General features: G+C 46.7%; 1 protein-coding gene across 2 annotated transcripts; it reads left to right on the top strand.

The window, feature by feature from the left end:
- The first annotated feature begins 19 nt into the window (after positions 1 to 19).
- On the top strand, positions 20 to 17,552 carry UGT3A2 (UDP glycosyltransferase family 3 member A2). Of its 2 annotated transcripts, XM_024578639.4 has the most exons (7): positions 32 to 524; positions 1,381 to 1,482; positions 4,014 to 4,125; positions 7,224 to 7,755; positions 11,678 to 11,906; positions 12,945 to 13,164; positions 16,700 to 17,552. In XM_024578639.4, exons 1-7 carry the CDS (start codon positions 434 to 436, stop codon positions 16,974 to 16,976), a joined length of 1,563 nt encoding a protein of 520 aa, XP_024434407.2. In that variant the 5' UTR covers positions 32 to 433; the 3' UTR covers positions 16,977 to 17,552. The 2 variants fall into 2 exon arrangements, with proteins under 2 accessions (XP_045042157.2, XP_024434407.2); XM_045186222.3 differs by lacking the exon at positions 12,945 to 13,164 and having other exon boundaries at positions 20 to 524.
- Positions 17,553 to 19,232: the final 1,680 nt, after the last annotated feature.

The raw sequence follows: 19,232 nt of genomic DNA, 5'->3' as shown, positions 1-19,232 counted from the left end.
TCGCCCCCTCTGGGGCTCTCCCTGGGCGGAGGGCGGGGGCGGAGGTCCGGTGGGTAACACTGTTAGAACGAGTCGGAAGGGTGCTGGATGGGGCCGTCCCAAGTCGGGCGGAAGGTCCAGGGAAGGGGACGTGGGGACACCGCAGGCAGACGGGGTCACCCGCCGGCGTCCAGGAGGGGCGTTTCCTCGACGTGATTTTCAGGGACGCTCTGCAGCCCGGCGCGGGATTTCTGGGCTGGATCAAAGGGACAGGTCAGCAGAGCGGGAACCCCGGGGCCGGGCGGTAGAGCAGCCTGGCCGCGCACCCTCGCTCGGGTCCGGTGGCAGCGGACCCGCGCTCCGGGGTCTAGGTGTGCGGGGCCGCGGGGGCGCGGGGCCTGGGGCGCGCAGTCTCCCGCTGGATTCGGCGCCGCAGGGCGCAGCGCGACTCGGCATGGCCGGGCGGCCCGCGCGGCTGCTGGTGCTCCTGCTGTCCTGGCTGGGGCTCCTGGAAGGCGCCAAAATCCTGACGCTGTCCTTGTTCGGTGAGTGTTCGGAGGCGCCACGGAGCTCGCTCCTGGGCTGCTGGACAGAGAGGGACCCTCCTCTCTGGGAGCCGTCCGGTCGTGGCTGCCAGACAGCTGCCCCAAGGGAAAGCGGCAGGGCTTCCCTGAAGCCGAGAACCGGCCAGGAGGAACGTGCAGCCTGCCCGAGCCGCCGTCCAGGGCCAAGTGGCCGTAGGTCTTTCCTTATTCCTTCACGCAAATCAGGCCCGCAGGTTTCTTAGGGGGGCACGGACGGTGGGCTCCACGTATCCCGAGGTGCCTGACTTCCAGGTGGAGCCACGCGCAGGCCCCGAACGAGTACCTCCTGCCGAAAGTATTCACACTATAAGGAACTTTCTGGTTCCACCCGGGTCTCTGCACGATGATTTCCTTGTTTCACTGTTTAGCCATTTTCTGGTTTTCCCTGCGGCAAAGAAGTCGGCGAGGAGGATCTCAGCAATAGCCCTGATTAGCTGCCTGCTCGGAGAAGCCACGTGCGTACCATCCTGTGTGGCGCAGGATTACGGGACACAGCGCTTATTAAAATGTAGTCTATTTCCCGGGAGGAGGAATGCCTGCAGCTCTATGCCCACCAAAGCTTGTCGCGTTGATGGGCGACAAGCCCACGGAGCCCCTGGGTCACAGGACAGGGACACTGTGTAGAGCGTTGCGAGAGGCGAGGCTCAGAGAGCCAGGAATCAATCAGCAAGGACTCCGAGGGCGCAATAGGAAAGGAGAGGAAGGCAGCCTTGTTCCCCATCCAACCAGGCCCTATTCAGAAGCTGCCCCGATCCCCCATCCTCCCATCCTGGCTTTTCTCTCTATGCACCTCACAAAACTGAAGCCTTGCTCCTAGGGGGAAGCCATTATCTACTGATGGACCGGGTAGCTCGGATTCTGCAAGATCATGGGCATGATGTGACCTTTCTTCAACCTAGTGGACTGCATTTCATATCAGGTATCATAGTTTCTTTTTTTCTCTCCTTTTACTTATTTACTTTTAGAGAGATTGGACAAGAGGGAGAAAGAAAGGAAGAGAAATATCAATGTGTGGTTGCTTCTCACGCGTCCCTACTAGGGACCCGGCCTACAACCCAAGCAGGTGCCCTGAAAGGGAACCGAACCAGGGACCCTTTGGTTCGCAGGCTGGCACTCAATCCACTGAGCCACACCAGCCAGGGCCAGGTGTCATAACTTCTTATTCTTTGGAACAGTACTGTCTAATAGAAATATAACACAAGCCACCAATACAAGCCCCATAATGTAATTGTTAGAATTCCAGAAGCCAGATTAAAAAAAAACATTAAAAGAAGCAGATCAAACTAATTTTAATAATATATTTTATTTAACCCAATATGTCCAAAATATCATTTCAACATATAAACAATGTAAAAATCATTAATGAGATCTTTCACATTTGTTTACATTAAGTCTTTGAAATCTGATGCGTATTTTACAGTCCGTACTGGCTACATTTCAAGTGCTCAGTAGCCACAAGTGACTGATGGTTACCATACTGGACAGTAAGTAGTGTTTGGACCCTCTTTCCATAGATGATAAGACATGAGTGCCTTGCCTACGTTAAATTTTTGGCCAAACTTCATTTTAGTCCTCTGAATTATTATAATAAAAAAGATATGTTTGTTGGTGCATGTTTACTTGAAGGCCCATCTTCAACCATGACTTTAGCAAAAAAGAGTTTGAAATGCTCTTTGGCTCTGCCCATCTTCCTCGGCATGCCTCTTCCTCGCCCCCGCACCTGCATCTTCCGTCCATCCAGGCAAACGCTCCACACACAGTCCTGTAATTAAAATGCTGCTTTGTTTATGTGGCTTGAAATCTTGCCTCTAGTTTGTGAAGATTGGATCAAGATGGTTTTCTGATTGATAAGAATTCCAGAAAAAGAAAGCAGTGAAATTTCAGGAGAAACATCAAAAAACGAATTCAGGAAACATTTTCAGAACTAATATACACAAGTCTCCATATTGAAAAGTCCCGCTTAGTGCCTAACACAAAGAACAAAAAAAATGACCTACAGCAAGGCAAATCATGGTAAAATTTCAGAATACCGATAATTAATAAAAAGTATCCTAAAACTTTTCATACTCCAGTGACGAATAAGACTAAAAATGACATCAAGCTTCTTAGCATTTGCATTGCACACAGAAAATCAACAAGATTTTACAATAAAATAGTCTCAAAGTCTTTGCTTTTCATGTAAATTTAAATTTCTCAAGAAGTAGAAGTAACTACAGGGTTAAGTCTGACCAGAACAACACGCTCACCAAGAAAGAAGAAGACAAAGTGGCAGAGAATCGACTCGACACAACAAAAGTTTAGAAGATTTGCTGTAAAACATCAACTGTGCAGTTGGCCGGAACAACAGTCGGTCAAGGTTGAATCAATGAAAGGATGCTGGAGGAACATCTGGAGAAAAAAATTATTCAATTAGTTGACCTTATTGAAAATTGTATTAAGAGAATATTGGAGGGAGTTGGGAGATGGGCCAATAGGCCTAGAAACAAAGTGAAACAAACAAAACTAAACAAATAAAAAGGGAAGGCGATAGTTAGTTGCGAGGCATTTGGGGAAATCTCAGCGGAAGTGTGAGATGACCACTAACGAACTGATCAGAGACTCTCAGGACCGAACCTGACCAGAAAAATAGATTGTACAGAATTAGTTCAGGAAAGTCACTAAACAGCACTAGCCATGACAATAAGGAAGTACATCAGTAATAAACTGGGGGTGGGGAGAAATCTGATTTCCAGAGTTGCCACAATGTACTATTCAAAATGTCCATTTTTCAACAACAACAAAAAATGATGAGACATACAATACAAAGAAATAAGAAAAATATATCAACAGAAAGCAGTGAACAGAAACTCTTCATGAGGAAGCCCAGGCAATGTATTTACTAGACAAAGACTTTAAATCAGTGATCATAAATCTATTTAAGGAACTACAGGAAGTTGCATCTAAAGGACTAAATGTAAGCATGAGAACAATGAGAGCAATTGCTTATAAGTTGGAGGTTTCCTTTTTTATTATTATTGATTTTAGAGAAAAAGAGACAGAGAGCACATGCATAAGAGAGAAACATCACTTTGTCGTTCCACTTATTTATGCATTCACTGGTTGATTCTTGTCTGTGCCCTGGCCAGGGATCAAACCACAACCTTGGAGTATCAGAATGAAGCCCTAACCAACTGATCTGGCCAGCCAGGGCATGAGGTTTCTCTTGAGGATGCAAAATGTTCTAAAATTGATTGTGGTGATGGTTGCACAACCCTGCAGACTTATGAAATCCTCTAAATTGTACACTTTTCAAGGGTGAACTTACAAATGTGAATTATACTGCAATAAAGATGTTTTAGAGAAGAAATTTCTTGAGAAATAAGGGAAAGGACTAAATTGGGTTTCAACACTCCTTTTAATATGTATAGGTGTGTGACATTTAATTAATTTTTCTCTTCTGTCTCTTCTTAGGTTTTAAAGTGGAGAAAAAATACCAAACTGTCCTTTGGTTTCCTTCTGAAGACTATAAACAGGAATACAAGAAATATATTGATTTCTTTTTAAATGAAGGTTTGCTGGGAAGGTAATAGTTTTTTTTATTTTAAGTAAATGTAAAGCAATTATATTTGAGAATTATGAATGAATGGGTGGATGGGAATATCTCAGTCATCCCCAAACCTGTCATTTCAGACAGTCTTGGGGATGTGGCACTCTGGTTAACATTCCCAGCATGTTCAGCTTTCAAGGCCGAGCGGGTAACATTTATCCTTAGGAACTGGGGGTAAGGGGAATGTCACCCTAAACACTGACTAAAAAAACAAACTCCTCACTTTGTCTTTAATCTCTCCAGCTCAGGGCTCATGATGGGAAACTCGTCATTTCATTGTTGGATAGAGTCATAGTTACTCTCTTTCACTTCCTTCTGTTCCTTTCTCTTCTCATAAGTTTTTTTTGATGATAAGGTCACTTACAGAGATTGATTTTTGCAGAACTTGAACCTGGCCATTTACAGTTCATTCAGTGCAGAACTTTGGGACTCACTCTCAGCCTTACACAGAGTGAGTCATGAGGCTCACCGCTAGAAATGCCACTCATCTGAAACTCAAAATAAGAAGAAACTACTCATCTTAAGCATGAAATCATTGCAAGGAAAACCATGCCTGTCTGTGTTAATTAGAATGTTCTTGCTTTTCCTTCATTTCTGCTCAAAGATGCTACTCCACAGTTAAGGCATTTTTACATACTTCCTCCTCTATAAAATCCATTTTATTTACTCCATGTCTCTAAACTTCTCCATACCACTCTCTTACCACTTAATTGTGTACTTTGCCTTTTTCATTAAAAATATTTACTGGAGACTTAATATATGCCAGGCAATGTAGGTATTAGAGACAGAGCAGAGAATGAAAAAAGTTGAAAAAAACAAACAAACAAACAAAAACAACCAACCCCAATGCTTCCCTCTCTTCTCTCCTCCATCTAGAGTGTATGGGGAACACACGCTTTTAGAGTGTGTCCCACGCGGCCTAGCACTGTGTTTCTGCAAGTCTTTCTCTCCCCATGTTAAGTTAATATTTGTATTTTCATGAGCTGGTTTCCAAAAATGTATCCCGCGTGCCCTCAGTTTCTCCAAACTATCCCATGTGTTACTTCAAATGGTTTTTTTTTTTAAGTTTAATTAAAAAAAAAAACCCACCATACTGGCTGCTAGACTAAATAGGTGGTTTCTACACTTTCACAATGCCTAGTCCTTTCTTTTGAAGTACTGAGAACACTTATTAATATTTAACTCGTTATTTGTAATGATTTGTTCAACATGTGCTTTCCCTGTTAAACTGTAAGCTCCATGAGGACAAAGGCCACTTTTTCCTGTCATAGTGTGTGGCACATGGTAGCCACAAGGAAACATTTATGGCACTGTCTGCAGATCAAGAATTAGTAAAATACTAGACCAAAATATGTCACATCTGTCTTGACTAGCTTTTGACAGTTTTGAAACCTTTGATTTGTCCCATATGTCACTGGGAAAATTATCCTGAGAACTGAGCATTGAATTCAAGAAGCTCCTCAGGCTACTCTCTTTGTGGCTTTAGCTAGCTGTTTTTCTTTTTTAATTTTAATTTTTGTTTTTTGAAATGATACAATCAGAGCACCTTCATCAAATTCACTCTCGCCTAAGCTGACTGTGCGTTCGGTCACATTTATTTTCCCCTCATAATGTCATGTCCTTTAGGAGGACACCTGTCCTGCCCATCACACTGCTGAGAAGCCAAAAAAGTTTCTCTTGCTGGCCACCAACAATTATCAGCAATTATCCGTACAGAAAAGATTTTCTTTATTGACACAGAAGTTGTAACGTCTTTTGTCCCAACGTTATTTCACTTCATCGTATTCTTCCTTCTGGGCCAGGGTTCAGTGTAGTTGAACCAGGAAGGAGCACACGAATGATGGCACGCCCGGTGCTCTTATGTCAGGACAGGTGCACGTTTGCTTTTGCCCTCCCTCCGGGGTAGGGATCCTCAGCCCTGCCTGCACATCACCATCACCCGAGGAGCCTGGAAAGAATGCTTAGGGCTGCGTGCCACCTTCAGAGTGTCTTACGGAAATTATTTATGGCGCCCTGCAGGCGTCGACGTATTTGTACAGCTCTGCAGAAATGAAACAGTCAGGGTAGAGACCTGCCCTGTCCCTCCTCAAGCCATGTCTCTGCCCCTCTCCCTCATGTCACCTCCAGAGGACACAGGGCAGGGTTCTAAGTGCTGGGCCTTCACTTTGGCGAAAGGCTGACTGCTGATCCAGTTCATAAGTTGACTGCCTAATTCCTGGGCATGGGAAACGGGAATATCACCTGTCAGCTGACACTCTGTATAATTGTAGCACACGTTTGAACATTATTATAAGAGAATTAAATAAATCTCCCCCCCCCCAAAAAAATAAAAGAAAGCCTCAAGTAAAGGCTGCCAGGACATTAATCCTCAGTGGGGTTTTAAGAATCTGTATCACAGAAGAGGCCCTTAGGGATGGAGCAAAGTGCCAAGTCCTTATTCACTGGCCCTTCAAAGAGGCCCTTGGCAGCAGAGACCATTTGGGAGGGCTTTCTGCCAGTGGAGTGTGAAGACATCTGTTGACCCAATAGCTGAAAGTGGGAGCCGGGCAGATGTCCCTGGCACAGAGCTTCTAGAGGAAAATGCTGTCCCCATGGGAAACGCTGTTCCTCCCCTTGAATTCATGGGACCCTGTCCCCAGGAAAACAAGTCCTACACACAGGCACACTTGAGAGCAAACCAAGTTAACTGATTATCCAAGCTCACACAGAGCAGAGCATCCTAAGTGCACCTCGACCTTCAGCCCTAGAGATCAGAGACACCGGCCATTGCGGTAAGGTCTCCCAGAGCAAGAATGGCATCAAAATACGGGTAGGATGAGGAGAAGAAAGGAGGAGGGAAGAAAGCAGGATCATTCTAAGCATCTGAAAGAATTGCAGCAAGAACGAAAACCAGGAAAAGGCACAGTGGATTCAGAGGTCAGAAAAACTGTCTGGAGCAGAAAGTTCTCAGGCGAGCGCAGCACAGCGGGCAGGTGGCTGCTGGGGGCCTTTTCCGCTTGTGCCAAGAGTCTTTTGAGTGTTTTCAGATGAACACTTTCCATGAATATTGAATATCTCTCGCTTCTGTTTTTCAGAGACTCATTTGCAAATTTGTTGAAGTTCATGAAGCTACATGCAACTCAGTGTAGTCATTTGCTGAGAAGCACGGATATCATGGGCCCCTTGAAAAATGAGAGTTTCGACCTGGTGGTGGTTGATGGCACAGATGGCGGTGCTTTCCTGTTTGCCGAGAAACTTGGAAGACCATGGGTGGCCATGCTTCCTGTCACATTCGGAGTCCTGAGTTTTGGGCTGCCTGAGCCCGTGTCTTATGTCCCTGCGTTCTATTCCCCCCTAACAGATCGCATGGATTTCTGGGGCCGCGTGAAGAACTCTCTGATGTTCTTCATGTCTACCTGGAAGGAATGGTCTATGGATGCCCAGTTTGATGACCTGATAAGAGAACAGTTTCCAGAAGACCCTAAGCCAGAGTTACTTCATCTTCGACAAAAAGCAGAGCTGTGGTTTGTTAATTCTGACTTTGCCTTTGAGTTTGCCCGGCCCCTGCTTCCTAACACTGTTTATATTGGAGGTTTAACGGACAAACCTGTTGAACCAATACCCCCAGTAAGTAAAACCTTTGTACTCAGACATAATGGAAATGTAGGTTTACCTTTTCAAGAAATTGCTAAACGGTGGTACAAGGTGACTGTACAGTTTTTGTGCGGCACCAAGCAGCGCCCCAGAGTTTCGGTGACTCCACATCCAACATTGGGCATGGTCGGTCTTTTTATTTCAGCTCTTCTGGTGAGGGAGAAATGGCGCCTCCAGTTTCGGTGTTCACCCCGTGTGCTGTCTGATGATGTTGAACAGTTCTTTATCTGTTGATGGTCATTTTAAAATTTTCCTTTTTGAATTGTGTGTTGATCCTTAGCCCATTTTTAGTTAGGTTGTTTGTCTGTTGATAGTAGATTTGTAAAAGTTCTTTATATGTTCTGGATAAAGATCTTTTCACACTGTGAATACTTTTCTCAATCTGCAAATTGTTCATTCACTTTCTTACTATTGTGCTTTGATGAACAGAAGCTTTTATTGGGTTGGCCATTTAGTTCATTTAGTTTTTTGGTTCATTTAGTTTTTTTTTTATACAATGACTCTAGTAGCTATTAGTTGTTTTTAACTCCAATCAAAACAATTTTGTTAGATTGTATTGTGACAGCTGTCATATCAGCCTGCATTTTAAAAAAGCTTATTAAAACTGGAGCATTTTTGTGCAGCCATTTTAATATTGAAGATGGGAGAAAATATGCACCATTTTCAGTGTATTATGCTTTATTATTTCAAGAAAGGTAAAAATTTAACTGAAATGCAAGAAAAGATTTGTGCAGTGGATGGAGAAGGTGCTGTGACTGATCGAACATGTCAAAAGTGGTTTGGGAAGTTTCTTGGTACTATTGACATTTTGGGCAAATAATTATTTGCTGTGGGACTGTCTTACACACTGGAAGATGTTTAGCAGAACCCCTGGCTCTACCCACTAGAAGCCAATAGTGGGAGATAGCCAACATACTCAAAATATCCAAATCAATAAAGTTATTGGCAAAAATGAAAACCACGTTTTTTATTTTATGGAAAAAACTAAACACACTTTTTGGCCAGCCTGATATAGTTCATGAAGCCTGGTTTATTGATTTGTTTTCTTGTGTGATCTAAGAAATCTCCATCTGCCTCCAGGTGATAAGGATACTCCCCTATGCTTTCTTTTTCTATAGGCTTCACAGTTTTAGATTTTCCATTCAGGCATATGATCCATCTTGAATTAATGTTTGTGCATGAATGAATGTCGAGGTCTATGATGTTTTTGAAATGGTCAGTTGTTCTCCTGTCTTCCTGATTTCTCTAAGATACAGTCCCAGTGCTTAGGTCCTTAATACTTGCTCACCAGATGTTTGCTTCTGTTATGAATGGGTGGGGCTAGTGAGAAACCCAACTCTCATTTTGTCTTCTAACTATTGCTTCTTCCCCAGCCCTGTAGCTTTACTAAATACAGAGCTCATGTTCCAGCTTCTTAACCTCAGCCCCCAGAAAGCCAGACCCAACCCCATACTATAACCTCGTGTTTGGAGTCAGCCAACAAACATCTTACAACGGCTGCCTGCTGGATCTCACTACAGGGTTCTCAAACTCGGCCACACACTGAAATCACTTGGGGAGTTTTAAAAAACTACCAATGCTGAAGGTCCACTCCCAGAAATACTGACTTAATTGGTCTGAAGCTCAGCCTGGGCATTGGGAAGTTTTATTTTTTAAGCTTCACCTGAGGATATGCTCTCTGATTTGAGAGAGAGAGACAGATAGAAAATGCAGGAAAGAGAGATGGATCTGTTGCCTCCCATACACTCCCTGATGGGGCATCAAACCCGCAACCGGGTATGTGCCCTGTTCTTCTGGTGTGTGGGGTGATGCTCCAACTGCCTGAGCCACCCAGCCAGGGTGCATTGGGAAGTTTTTAAAGGTCTCTAAATGATTCTAATTTTTAGCCAAGGTTGAGAACCATTGCCTTAGAGAAGTACTGGGGAAGGTTTGAGAGGGCTGTGCCTGATACTGGGGCCAGAGCTATAGTGAGGAGAAATGTTTCTAACAACCAAATAGCTCCTGCTTCACAGAAACAAGGCATCTGTGGGAACTGGGGGCTGCTGTGGGTACCTCATCAATTCCGTCCGCTGCTGCATCGTCAGCCTCACCCAGACCAACCCCGGAATACACCGGACTCCAGCGAGCTGGACCCCTTCCCACTGCTACTTCAGAACCCCACAGTCCTGCTCTCTGTTAGCTTTCCTGCAAGTGTGGTCCTTAGCTCATCTTTGTCAGCTTCTCTTGGGATTGTTGTTAAAAATACAGATTCCAGACCCCACCCTGGACCTACTGAATCAGAATCTTCAAATATGCATCCTGGTAATTTATATATATATTTTAAAAAGCTTTTATTTATCTATTTATTTTTGAAGAGAGGGGAAGGGAGGGAGAAAGAGAGGGAGAGAAACACCTTGGTGGCCTCTGGCAGCACCCCAACCGGGCACTGGGCCTGGACGATGCTCAGCCAACTGAGCCACACCGGTCAGGGCCGGTAATTGACATTTTTAACGACACCCAAACTGCGTGTGTGCAGACTCGATCTTTGAGAATGTAAGACTGACGGACAGGTGGCCATTATTTGTTACTCTTTTCTCCACAGTCTGTGCTGTGTCCCGAAATGACCCAAAATCTAAAAGTTATTTTCACTATGAATTCAGCCCATGATTATTCAAACAGAAATACAATAGAGGAGAATCTTTATTCTCCCTAAATGTTGGTCTATTTTGCTGTTGTATAGTAGGAAGAATTTGGACTTCAGGGTCAGACACAGCTTGACCTGAATTCTGGTTCTGCCAGTTATTTGCTGTATTCCCTCAAACAAGTGACTCATCTTCTCTGAGCCTCAGCGCCTGGGGGTGTACGAGGAATAACCGCAGTGCTCAGGACTGTTGGGATGACTGGATGAGACATTTTTAAGGATTCTGTTAAAGTGCCTGGCGCGTGCTGGGTGTGGCTAACTGGTGCTGGTCAGCATTACTGTTCTTACATCTTCTCCATGCTGGTGAACTGGAGCAGAAAATCCAGACGCAGGCTGCTTGGCTTTTATGGGGAGGCAAAGATCCCGCTGCCTCTGCATCTGTGGTGCGCTGGAGCACTGTGAGCTGGGTTGTAGCTATTGATGCATCCCTGAGAGCTCCACCATTTTTTCCCCTGGGGCTTCTCTTTCCCCATGGCAGCTGCCGCGACAGGAAGCAGTGGTTTCATGCCATGAGGAGTAGCTTGTGCAGCAGAGAAATGTAGGGAGTGGTGAAGAAAGACCCTCTCCGAAGTACACTCTGAGAATATTGTTTGAGTCGAGGGGAGGTTGAGAGGAGCACAAATGCCCTTGAACTTCACAGCTGGCCTCTGGCAAAACCCACATAGGTGTTTGCCACTGGCAAGCTGGAAACTCTTAGAAGATTGGGAAGAACTTGAGATTACGTTGTGTACATGCGACACATGTGACACAGGTGCCACGTGTCTTTCTAACCGTCCTCCAGCACTACATGTTTCTGCTGCTTTCCTAGTGGGGTAGATGAGATCCAGCTGCTGACCATGTGGGGGTCCTGCTTCTCTCCCAGGTTCCTCTGGGGCAAGCCCTAGTGCAGGGGGAGGGCTGGTGTTAATACAGCCCTCAGGAGGGTGCTATAAAAACCACCCCTGTCTTTCCTTCCGACCCATAAGAGAAGAATATGAAATTTAACCCATCAAATTATGAAACCTGGAGAGCAAGGATGCGCCATTCTTATAATCCTGAGAAATCAAGGCTCAGAAAATCTCTCTTTCAGGCCAGCTGGGTTCAGCATGTGGTAACCTGTAGAAATGGGAGTCTTTGTTTGACCGTGAACAGGGGTCTCACGAAAAGTGTGCTCTGTAAACAGTGTAACTCTTATTGGCAGCCAGGTAGCAACTTTATTGTCTTTCCTGTCTCCAGGAATTTGAGAAGTTCATTGCCAGCTTTGGAGAGGTGGGTTTTGTCCTTGTGGCCCTGGGCTCCATGGTGAGCAGTCTTCCATCCCAGATTCTTATGGAGATGAACAGAGCCTTTGGGCAGCTGCCTCAAGGGGTGATATGGAAGTGCAGCCCTTCTCATTGGCCCAAAGACGTCAAATTGGCAGCAAATGTGAAAATCGTGGACTGGCTTCCTCAGAATGACCTCCTGGGTAAGGGGGCCCTCTCTCTGCAGGCAGCAGCCAGGTCTGTCTTTCCTTCTCCTGTTCCTTTTCCTTTAGGGTGTATTGGCAGCTCTCACCCCTCTCTGGGCACTTCACCATTGTGTGAAAGGCAAAGCATCAGAACAGGCCGGCCCTTCAGGGTCACTTCTTTCACTTGCAGCTGAGACCAGTGACCCGCCCGCCACCACTAGCAATATTGCAGTGAGGCGACGGTGGCCTCTTGCAATGGGCAGGTGATCAGGATCAGCCAAAGCACCCAATAAGTGCCTATAAATGCTTGGGGGGTCCCTGTGCATGCCAGGAGGGAAGTCTCTGCACAGCGGCCCGGAGCCTCCTGTGTGCTACACACAGACCCACACGCAGACACTGAGCTAACTTCCTCACCAGAGGCATGAGGGACTTGGGTGCCACGGTGTCTTCCCAATGTGACAAAATTCCTCATTGTCCTGTCTGAGATGTCATGATGGCATCTCCAAGGGTTCCCTCTCTGCCCTGTGCTGCATGCTGGGGACACCTGGTGTGCAGAGCTGCAGATGGGATCGGAGTTACAGGGTGAACTGGAAATACAAACTTTTGGTTCCACCCCTGCAAATGTATCTCAGTAGCCTGTGGTGGAGCCCCAGAATTGCACTTTACAAAAGCACATTAGGGGGTTCTGAGCCTGGGCTAGATAAATGCTTCCTCAATGCTTTATTTTGCTCCAAATGAGAGAGACGCAGTGTGACAGGGACTGGCAATACTAAGGCATGAGGCAAAAATCCCTGCTTGACAAAGACGTGGAGAGTGGTGGGTGGATCAGTAGGTGAGTGCTGGGAGATGGTGCACTCATTCTATCTCTGGTTCAGGCCTCAGACCCATTTCCCTGAGGATGCTCAGGGAGTGCCTCCCAGGTGATTGACTCTTTACATTGGTTCCCAAATGCCTCTGGATTCTTCCGCTATCATGTCTCCCTGCTGCTGCTGCTTTCCCAAGTTCTGGCAATTCTTTCTTAAGCATTATCCTTGCTGTCTTTCTTCTTTATTCTAGCTCACCCCAGCATCCGCCTATTTGTCACTCACGGAGGGATGAATAGTGTTATGGAATCTATCCACCATGGCGTGCCCATGGTGGGGATCCCTTTATTCTCAGACCAGCCTGGAAATGTAATTCGATTAGAAGCCAAAAATCTGGGTGTCTCCATCCTGCTGGAGGAGCTCACGGCGGAAACCCTGGCTCTTAAAATGAAACAAGTCATCGAAGACAAGAGGTGTGTAGTGGACCTGGCCAGAGGTCCTCCTCCCCCTAAATAAGCTAAAACTCAGACTTAAGATGCCTAATGACCTATTTTCGCCAAAAGCCAAGGTAAAGAAGTGACCCTTACGTTTCAGGGAGAGGGATTTGGGACAGACGATAGGGAGAACTTTGTGCCTTTAAAAGAAACTGGACACAAGTTCCTCTCTCAGAGTTTTTGTTCTCTTGACATGCTTAATGTACAGTTTGAACCAGGTACAGGGCAGGGGGGTTCATTTTACTTCTTCACATACAGATTTCTCTCCTGTAGAGGCCTTTGTCCTTAGCTGTTCCTGAACATTCTTTCCGTTTGCTTCCAATGGCACCTCTTCAGAGAGGCCTTCTCTGATCCACGCCAGGCCCCCTGTGTAATTTCCCTCATAACACGGTTCATACTTTATAATTCTGCTATCTATTCACTCACTTATTTATTGACCATTCCTCCAACGAGAATGGAAGCTCCATGAGCAGAGGAGGCCCATGTCTTTCTTACTTCTCATGGTCTACCTCACTGCCCCGCACAGAGCAGGCACCGGGAAGTAACTGGCAGACGAATGAAGAATAAGTCAGTATGAGTCCTCTGAATCAGGGCCCAAGAAACACACTTCGGTGCCCAAGGTCTGTGAATCCCTGGGTTGTGAACTGGTAAAAAAGAAACACGTGTTTGTGCATATACATTTTCCAGAGGCTGTTTTCATCATGTTCATCACATTCCCAACCCAGTCTACTAAGGTCCAGAAAGGCCAGGCAGGAACTGCTGCTTCTGGGGGGGGGATCATCCCATCCCTGGAGTGGTCTCTGGGTGCCGTTCAGCATGATGCCTAGGGGAGGGCAGCGCCAACAACCCCCAGCGACCCTTTCGGCACCCCGCCCCCTTCCTGGCAGGTGGCTGATGCTTGCAAATGAATAAATTAAGTGGCACAGGCTACTTAGAACCAGGACTTGGGAGTGGGCCCTTGCATATCGGGGTGGCCCTCTGGTCTGAATGATCTCTGGGACCCCTTCCTCCGCCCCAGAGGTTCTCAGATACCGTGAGTGCTCTTGCCTGTGTCCCCCTTCCCTGCTCTGAGGCCGCCTCCGCACCAGGAAGGGAGGGACATCCACCCTGCAAGGCTGCACTTCACAGCCTGGAGATCCTACTGTGTTTTCCTAATCATCTCTCTTGCCCACTTTCCTGTTATTGTCTTACTTTATTTTTATTTTCAATTACAGTTAACATATATTATTATATTAGTGTCGTGTGTACCCCCCCCAGTGGTTAGACCTCATATAACTTACTAAGTGATCATCCCGATAGATCTCGCACCCGCCTAGCACCGCACATCGTTATTAGAACATTACCGACTCTACTCTGTGCTGCGCTTTACATCCCCGTGACTGTTCTGTAGCAACCACTTTGTACTTCTTAATGCTTCACCTTTTTCCCCATCCCCCAAACCCCCTCCTATTACTGTTTCACTTTTATCTTCTCACAGCTCCAGCATGTTTTTCTCACTCACTCTCAATGTATGTTCTTCTTTGTTTTATTTTACTGAAAGAAAAGACAGAGAAGCCATCAGCAAGGAAGTTCTACATGTGCTCGCCACCAAATTTACCAGCCTGCCTGCCTCCCTCCCCACCCGCCTCCCTGCCTCCCTGCCTACCTGCCTTCTCTTCTCTACCTGCCCTTGTGCCCGTGTCCCTGTGGAGGCCAGGCCCTGCCCTGGGATGGACGATCACGGGCTCTCACCTACTCAAAGCCCTTGCTTCTGCGATCTGTCCCACTCTCTTCTGCATTATGTGCTTTTCCCTTTCTTTTGGAACACTTGTATCAGTTAAAAAAACACTTGCTGTAACAACTTTCATGCTTTTCTTCAACTTTTTATTTTGAGAAGTTTCAAACTCTCGGAAAATTAACAAGAATAATACAATAAGCACTTGTCTACCCTTCACCTATATTTATCACTTATTTACATTTTGCCTTATTGTGTTCTCTCCCTCTTTTTTTTTTTTTTTGCAGAATATTATGTATGTGTATAAATGGCAGAATCCTTTGAGAATTTGTTGCAGATGTCATAATACTTTCCCTCTAAAGACTTCAGCATGAGCCTCCTGTGAGGGAAGTGTTTTCCTGCATAGCCACAATGCAGTTACCAGAGTGCAGGAATCTAACATCGAAGGGTCCTAGACTTACAGCAAGCCTTCTCGATCCTTCATCGCACGGTGGCTGTATTCCAAACCTAGGCTCTCCTTTGCTGTAAACTCTTTCAGGGAGTCGTCCATGCTCTGCCACCACTTCCTCTTGCCCCATCTGTCATCAGTCTGCTTCAGTAAGCCTCCCTCACTGCACCAAACGGCTCAGCCAGGTCGCCAGCGGCATCTATTCTCCAAAGCCAATGACCACTGTCCTCATCTTGCTCATCCCACCAGCATCCTTCCTCCCAGCTGGTCACTGCCTGGTCCTTCAGCAGGGACTTCAGTCGCCCCAGGCACCGTAGTCTGTTTCCCCCCTTCACTGGCTGCTCCTCCTCAGTCTCCTTGGCCGATCTCTCTTCAAGCAACAACCCCCAGACTTTGCAGGGCTCCACACCTGGGCCTGGTCCTTGGGTCTCATCTCATTTCTAATCCACACTTAACTCTTGGGGTCCTCAGCAGTCTCCTGCTTTGAAATACCTTCTATAGACTAATGTTAATTTCCAAATTGACATCTACAGCTCAAACCTCTCTACTGCTAGTTGCAGTAATCTTTCACCTTCCTGACTGGCATCTCTTCTTCATCGTCAGGTTGGCATCTCAAATGTGCCATGACCACCTACCGACTTTGGACTGCTCTCAACACCCTTGCCCTGCTGGCCAGATACCCCCCACTTCTGTAAATTGTGACTCCATTTTTCTTCTTTATCAGGCCCAAAATATAGGTGCCTTTCAGTTAACATTTGTAAAAATTTGAATAACAAACACAAGGAAGAATAACAGAGATTTTATTTGATCATTATTCCAATTTATAAAATTATTTGTTGTTCTAGGAATTATAACCCAAAGAACTTGCTAATTTATTATTTATTTTTTAATGCTTTAACTTCACTTGGGTCATGAAACTTTCAAGAAAAGTCCAATTTGGGAATCCCTCAGAAGTCCATTCCATGATGGTCAGAATCAGCTTTGGCCTCAGAATTGGCTGAATATTTAACCTGTGGCCTTTGACATTCCTCCGAACTGAGGATCGCATTCAGATAACAGTGGGGCCAAGTAGGGTTACAGTAGTGAGTAGGTAAAACACAGGGTTTATTCTTGTATTAGTATCTATTAACTATTGTGTTCTTTTCCATATGAACAATTGTAAGCCTACTTCGGCCCCACCCGGTGTCTACATGCATACCTATAGAGTGTGCATATACTGGGTGTGTATGTGTGTGTGTGTATATCCATGTATATACAAACAAAATGTGTATATGTTATATACATACACAAAAGATACAGGTACACAAATAAATATATATACATATTTCGTGTGTGTATGTCTCTGCCAACAGGTACAAAGCGGCAGCAGTGGCAGCCAGCATCATCAGGCGCTCCCACCCCCAGACCCCCGCCCAGCGGCTGGTGGGCTGGATCGACCACATCCTCCAGACGGGGGGAGCAGCGCACCTCAAACCCCACGCCTTCCAGCAGCCGTGGTATGAGCAGTACCTGCTGGACGTCATCTTGTTCCTGCTGGTGCTCACCCTGGGCACCGTGTGGCTCTGTGGGAAGCTGCTGGGCCTGGTGGCCAGGTGGCTGTGTGGGGCCAGCAAGCTGAAGAAGGCCTGATGCATGGTGCCCACTTGGAGGGGGGTGTTGGTGGGGGGCCACCATTTCTCAGGAGGCTCCCACCAGTTCTGGCAGCCCCTGTTCTCCACATCATGCTCATTTGCTAATTTTGCTGCAAGTTCCTGCTCACTGGCTTCTTCCTACAGTGGAAATTCCTTGCTCAGCACTGTTGCCTTCTTTGTTTGGCAGTCAGCGGGGCTTGGTCTTTGAGTCTGTCTCTGGGAAGTTTGGACCCGTGACCCTCGAAGCCCATTCTCTTCGTCATGCCCCTCTCGGAGACACAGAGAGTGCTCCATTTCATCCTCCAGGTCCAGTGTCTTCTCAGCGTCCTTCCCTCATCCCTGCCTCCACTTGTCACAGAATAACTCCCCAGGCGGGTGCTTGGCTCAGTCTTTTGTTTTCTATTTGCTTCTCTTGCACACTGTCAAAGCTCCAGAAGCCTGTGCTTGTGCCTTCAGGGCCTGAAGCGCAGCTTTGCAGGCTTCTGTGTCTGGCCCCTGCCTTGGTGACCAGCTGTGGAGACTGTGGGGCGGGTGTGGCCGGGAGGGGCCCTGGTCCACTTTCCATCACTGTGAGCTGTCTTCTGAATTTTTCCATTAAAGAAAATGAAGTCATGAAAAAGAAGTGCATTTCTTTTTAAACTAATGGTGCTTTTGTACCTTTTGATAGCTGTGCCCTTCTATATGGGGCTCACAGTTGGAAGCTGCATTTGCTAGGAGCAGGAACCAGAAAGACGGAGGCTGGAGCTGCTCAGGGTTTCTTTCTTCTGTTTCTCATGTACAGAGAATTAAACATAAAAGCTCACCCTAAAACTTCAAGGTAGTCATTTTGGATCCGGTCAGCACATTGGAATTTGAGGCAAGAAGAGGGAAACCTGGGGAAAGAGTTAAACCAGCTCCTGGGGCTGAGTCTGCTCTTTTTAAAGGGATTTTCTACCTGTTCATCTACCCAGAGTCTTGCAGCTAAATCCCATTAATCAGACCCTTGTCGCCTGAGCACTCCAGACTGCACAGAATGTATAAGAAATGTCTCCCGGCCCTGACTGCCCAGCTGGGGACATCAATACTCTCACTAGCTTGGGGGAAGGCTGTTAGGAAGAAAATGAATGACCCATGGGTTGCAGGTGGAAACTATAGCCTTGGTCACATGTGGAGGCAGGCAGGGAGGGGCCGGATTAGATGTTCAGTTCCACCTGTGACCCTGTGACTTGGTGACGTAGTGGTGGGTGGAAAGCAGACCTGTCGGAGTGGGGCACGTGCTAACAGGGGCAGTGATCCTTTGTCATCGTGAGGTGGGTCGTGCCTTCCAAGTTCTTTCATCTCCTTCTGGTCGTTGAGTGGGATAGATGTGTCATTTAGAAGGGATGGATACCCATCAGAGACAACCCCAGAGGGAGAGGAGAGCCACTGCACAAATCAGGGCAGGAGCCACAAAGCCGCTGCCCCCTCTTGGAGGTGCAGCCGCCAGCCCAGCCAGGGCTCAGGGCTCGGGGAGTGAGGGCTGCCTGGATTCAGCCCTGCGCAGGCCCATCCCATGGGCATCCCTTGGCTGGGAATGCCCTGCCCTACCACGTGGTTGTCCTGGCTGGCGTGCCCCTCCCATCCAAGGGCCACTCACACAGATGCGGAGGGCAGTTTGATGACCGGCTAAGAAGATGTCTTGGGGTATTTTGTCTTAGGGGTACTGTTGCCTCTGACACGCAAGGAGGCTCCTTTCTGCATGCCAGGCTGGCAATTAATCACTTCATTTTTATAAGTTCTCAAATAAAATGTGCAGAATGTTAGAAAAACACCTATCAGAGTGGGTTTTCCACAAATGCCTTTGAATTTCATGTCAAGAGAACAGGAAGTAATAATCAGCTAACACTTGCACTCGTGATTCAGTATTCGGGGGATTTTTTTACCCCTGATTTAAAGATCCAAGATGAATTTTGAGAACTTTTGTGTTGGAACAAATGCAAAGAAGAGAAGCTTCCACAAACAAGGTCTTGGGGCTCTGCCAGGGGAAGGGGCCACCTCTTTCGACTGCAGCTAAGATTCTTCCCGGCATGGCCTTGGGGACCCCATGGCCTTAGTGACCTGGGAACCCGGTGCCATTGTCCCCTGATGAAGACCCTTTTCTGGCTCCATCACAGGGAGCACAAGGCTTCTGTGGCTGCTTCTGGCTGCCTCTCCAGGCGCATCTTGAAAATTCTGAAACAGAAGCACACTCACAGGGTTAGTTGATTTTGACAGGGGTGCAAAGGGAATTCAGGAG

Source organism: Desmodus rotundus, chromosome 1, assembly GCF_022682495.2.
Source record: "Desmodus rotundus isolate HL8 chromosome 1, HLdesRot8A.1, whole genome shotgun sequence".
Taxonomy (NCBI): Eukaryota; Metazoa; Chordata; class Mammalia; order Chiroptera; family Phyllostomidae; genus Desmodus; species Desmodus rotundus.
Note: the sequence above shows the minus strand (reverse complement) of the source record. Positions and strands in the feature narration are given on the sequence as shown.

What these genes read in the sequence shown, in the direction of transcription:
- UGT3A2 (XM_024578639.4), top strand. Translation starts at nt 434, where the DNA reads ATGGCCGGGCGGCCCGCGCGGCTGCTGGTGCTCCTGCTGTCCTGGCTG. An exon ending in TCCTCAGAATGACCTCCTGG is followed by an intron (nt 11,907 to 12,944) that starts GTAAGGGGGCCC and finishes TCTTTATTCTAG; the next exon opens with CTCACCCCAGCATCCGCCTA. An exon ending in CAAGTCATCGAAGACAAGAG is followed by an intron (nt 13,165 to 16,699) that starts GTGTGTAGTGGA and finishes CTCTGCCAACAG; the next exon opens with GTACAAAGCGGCAGCAGTGG.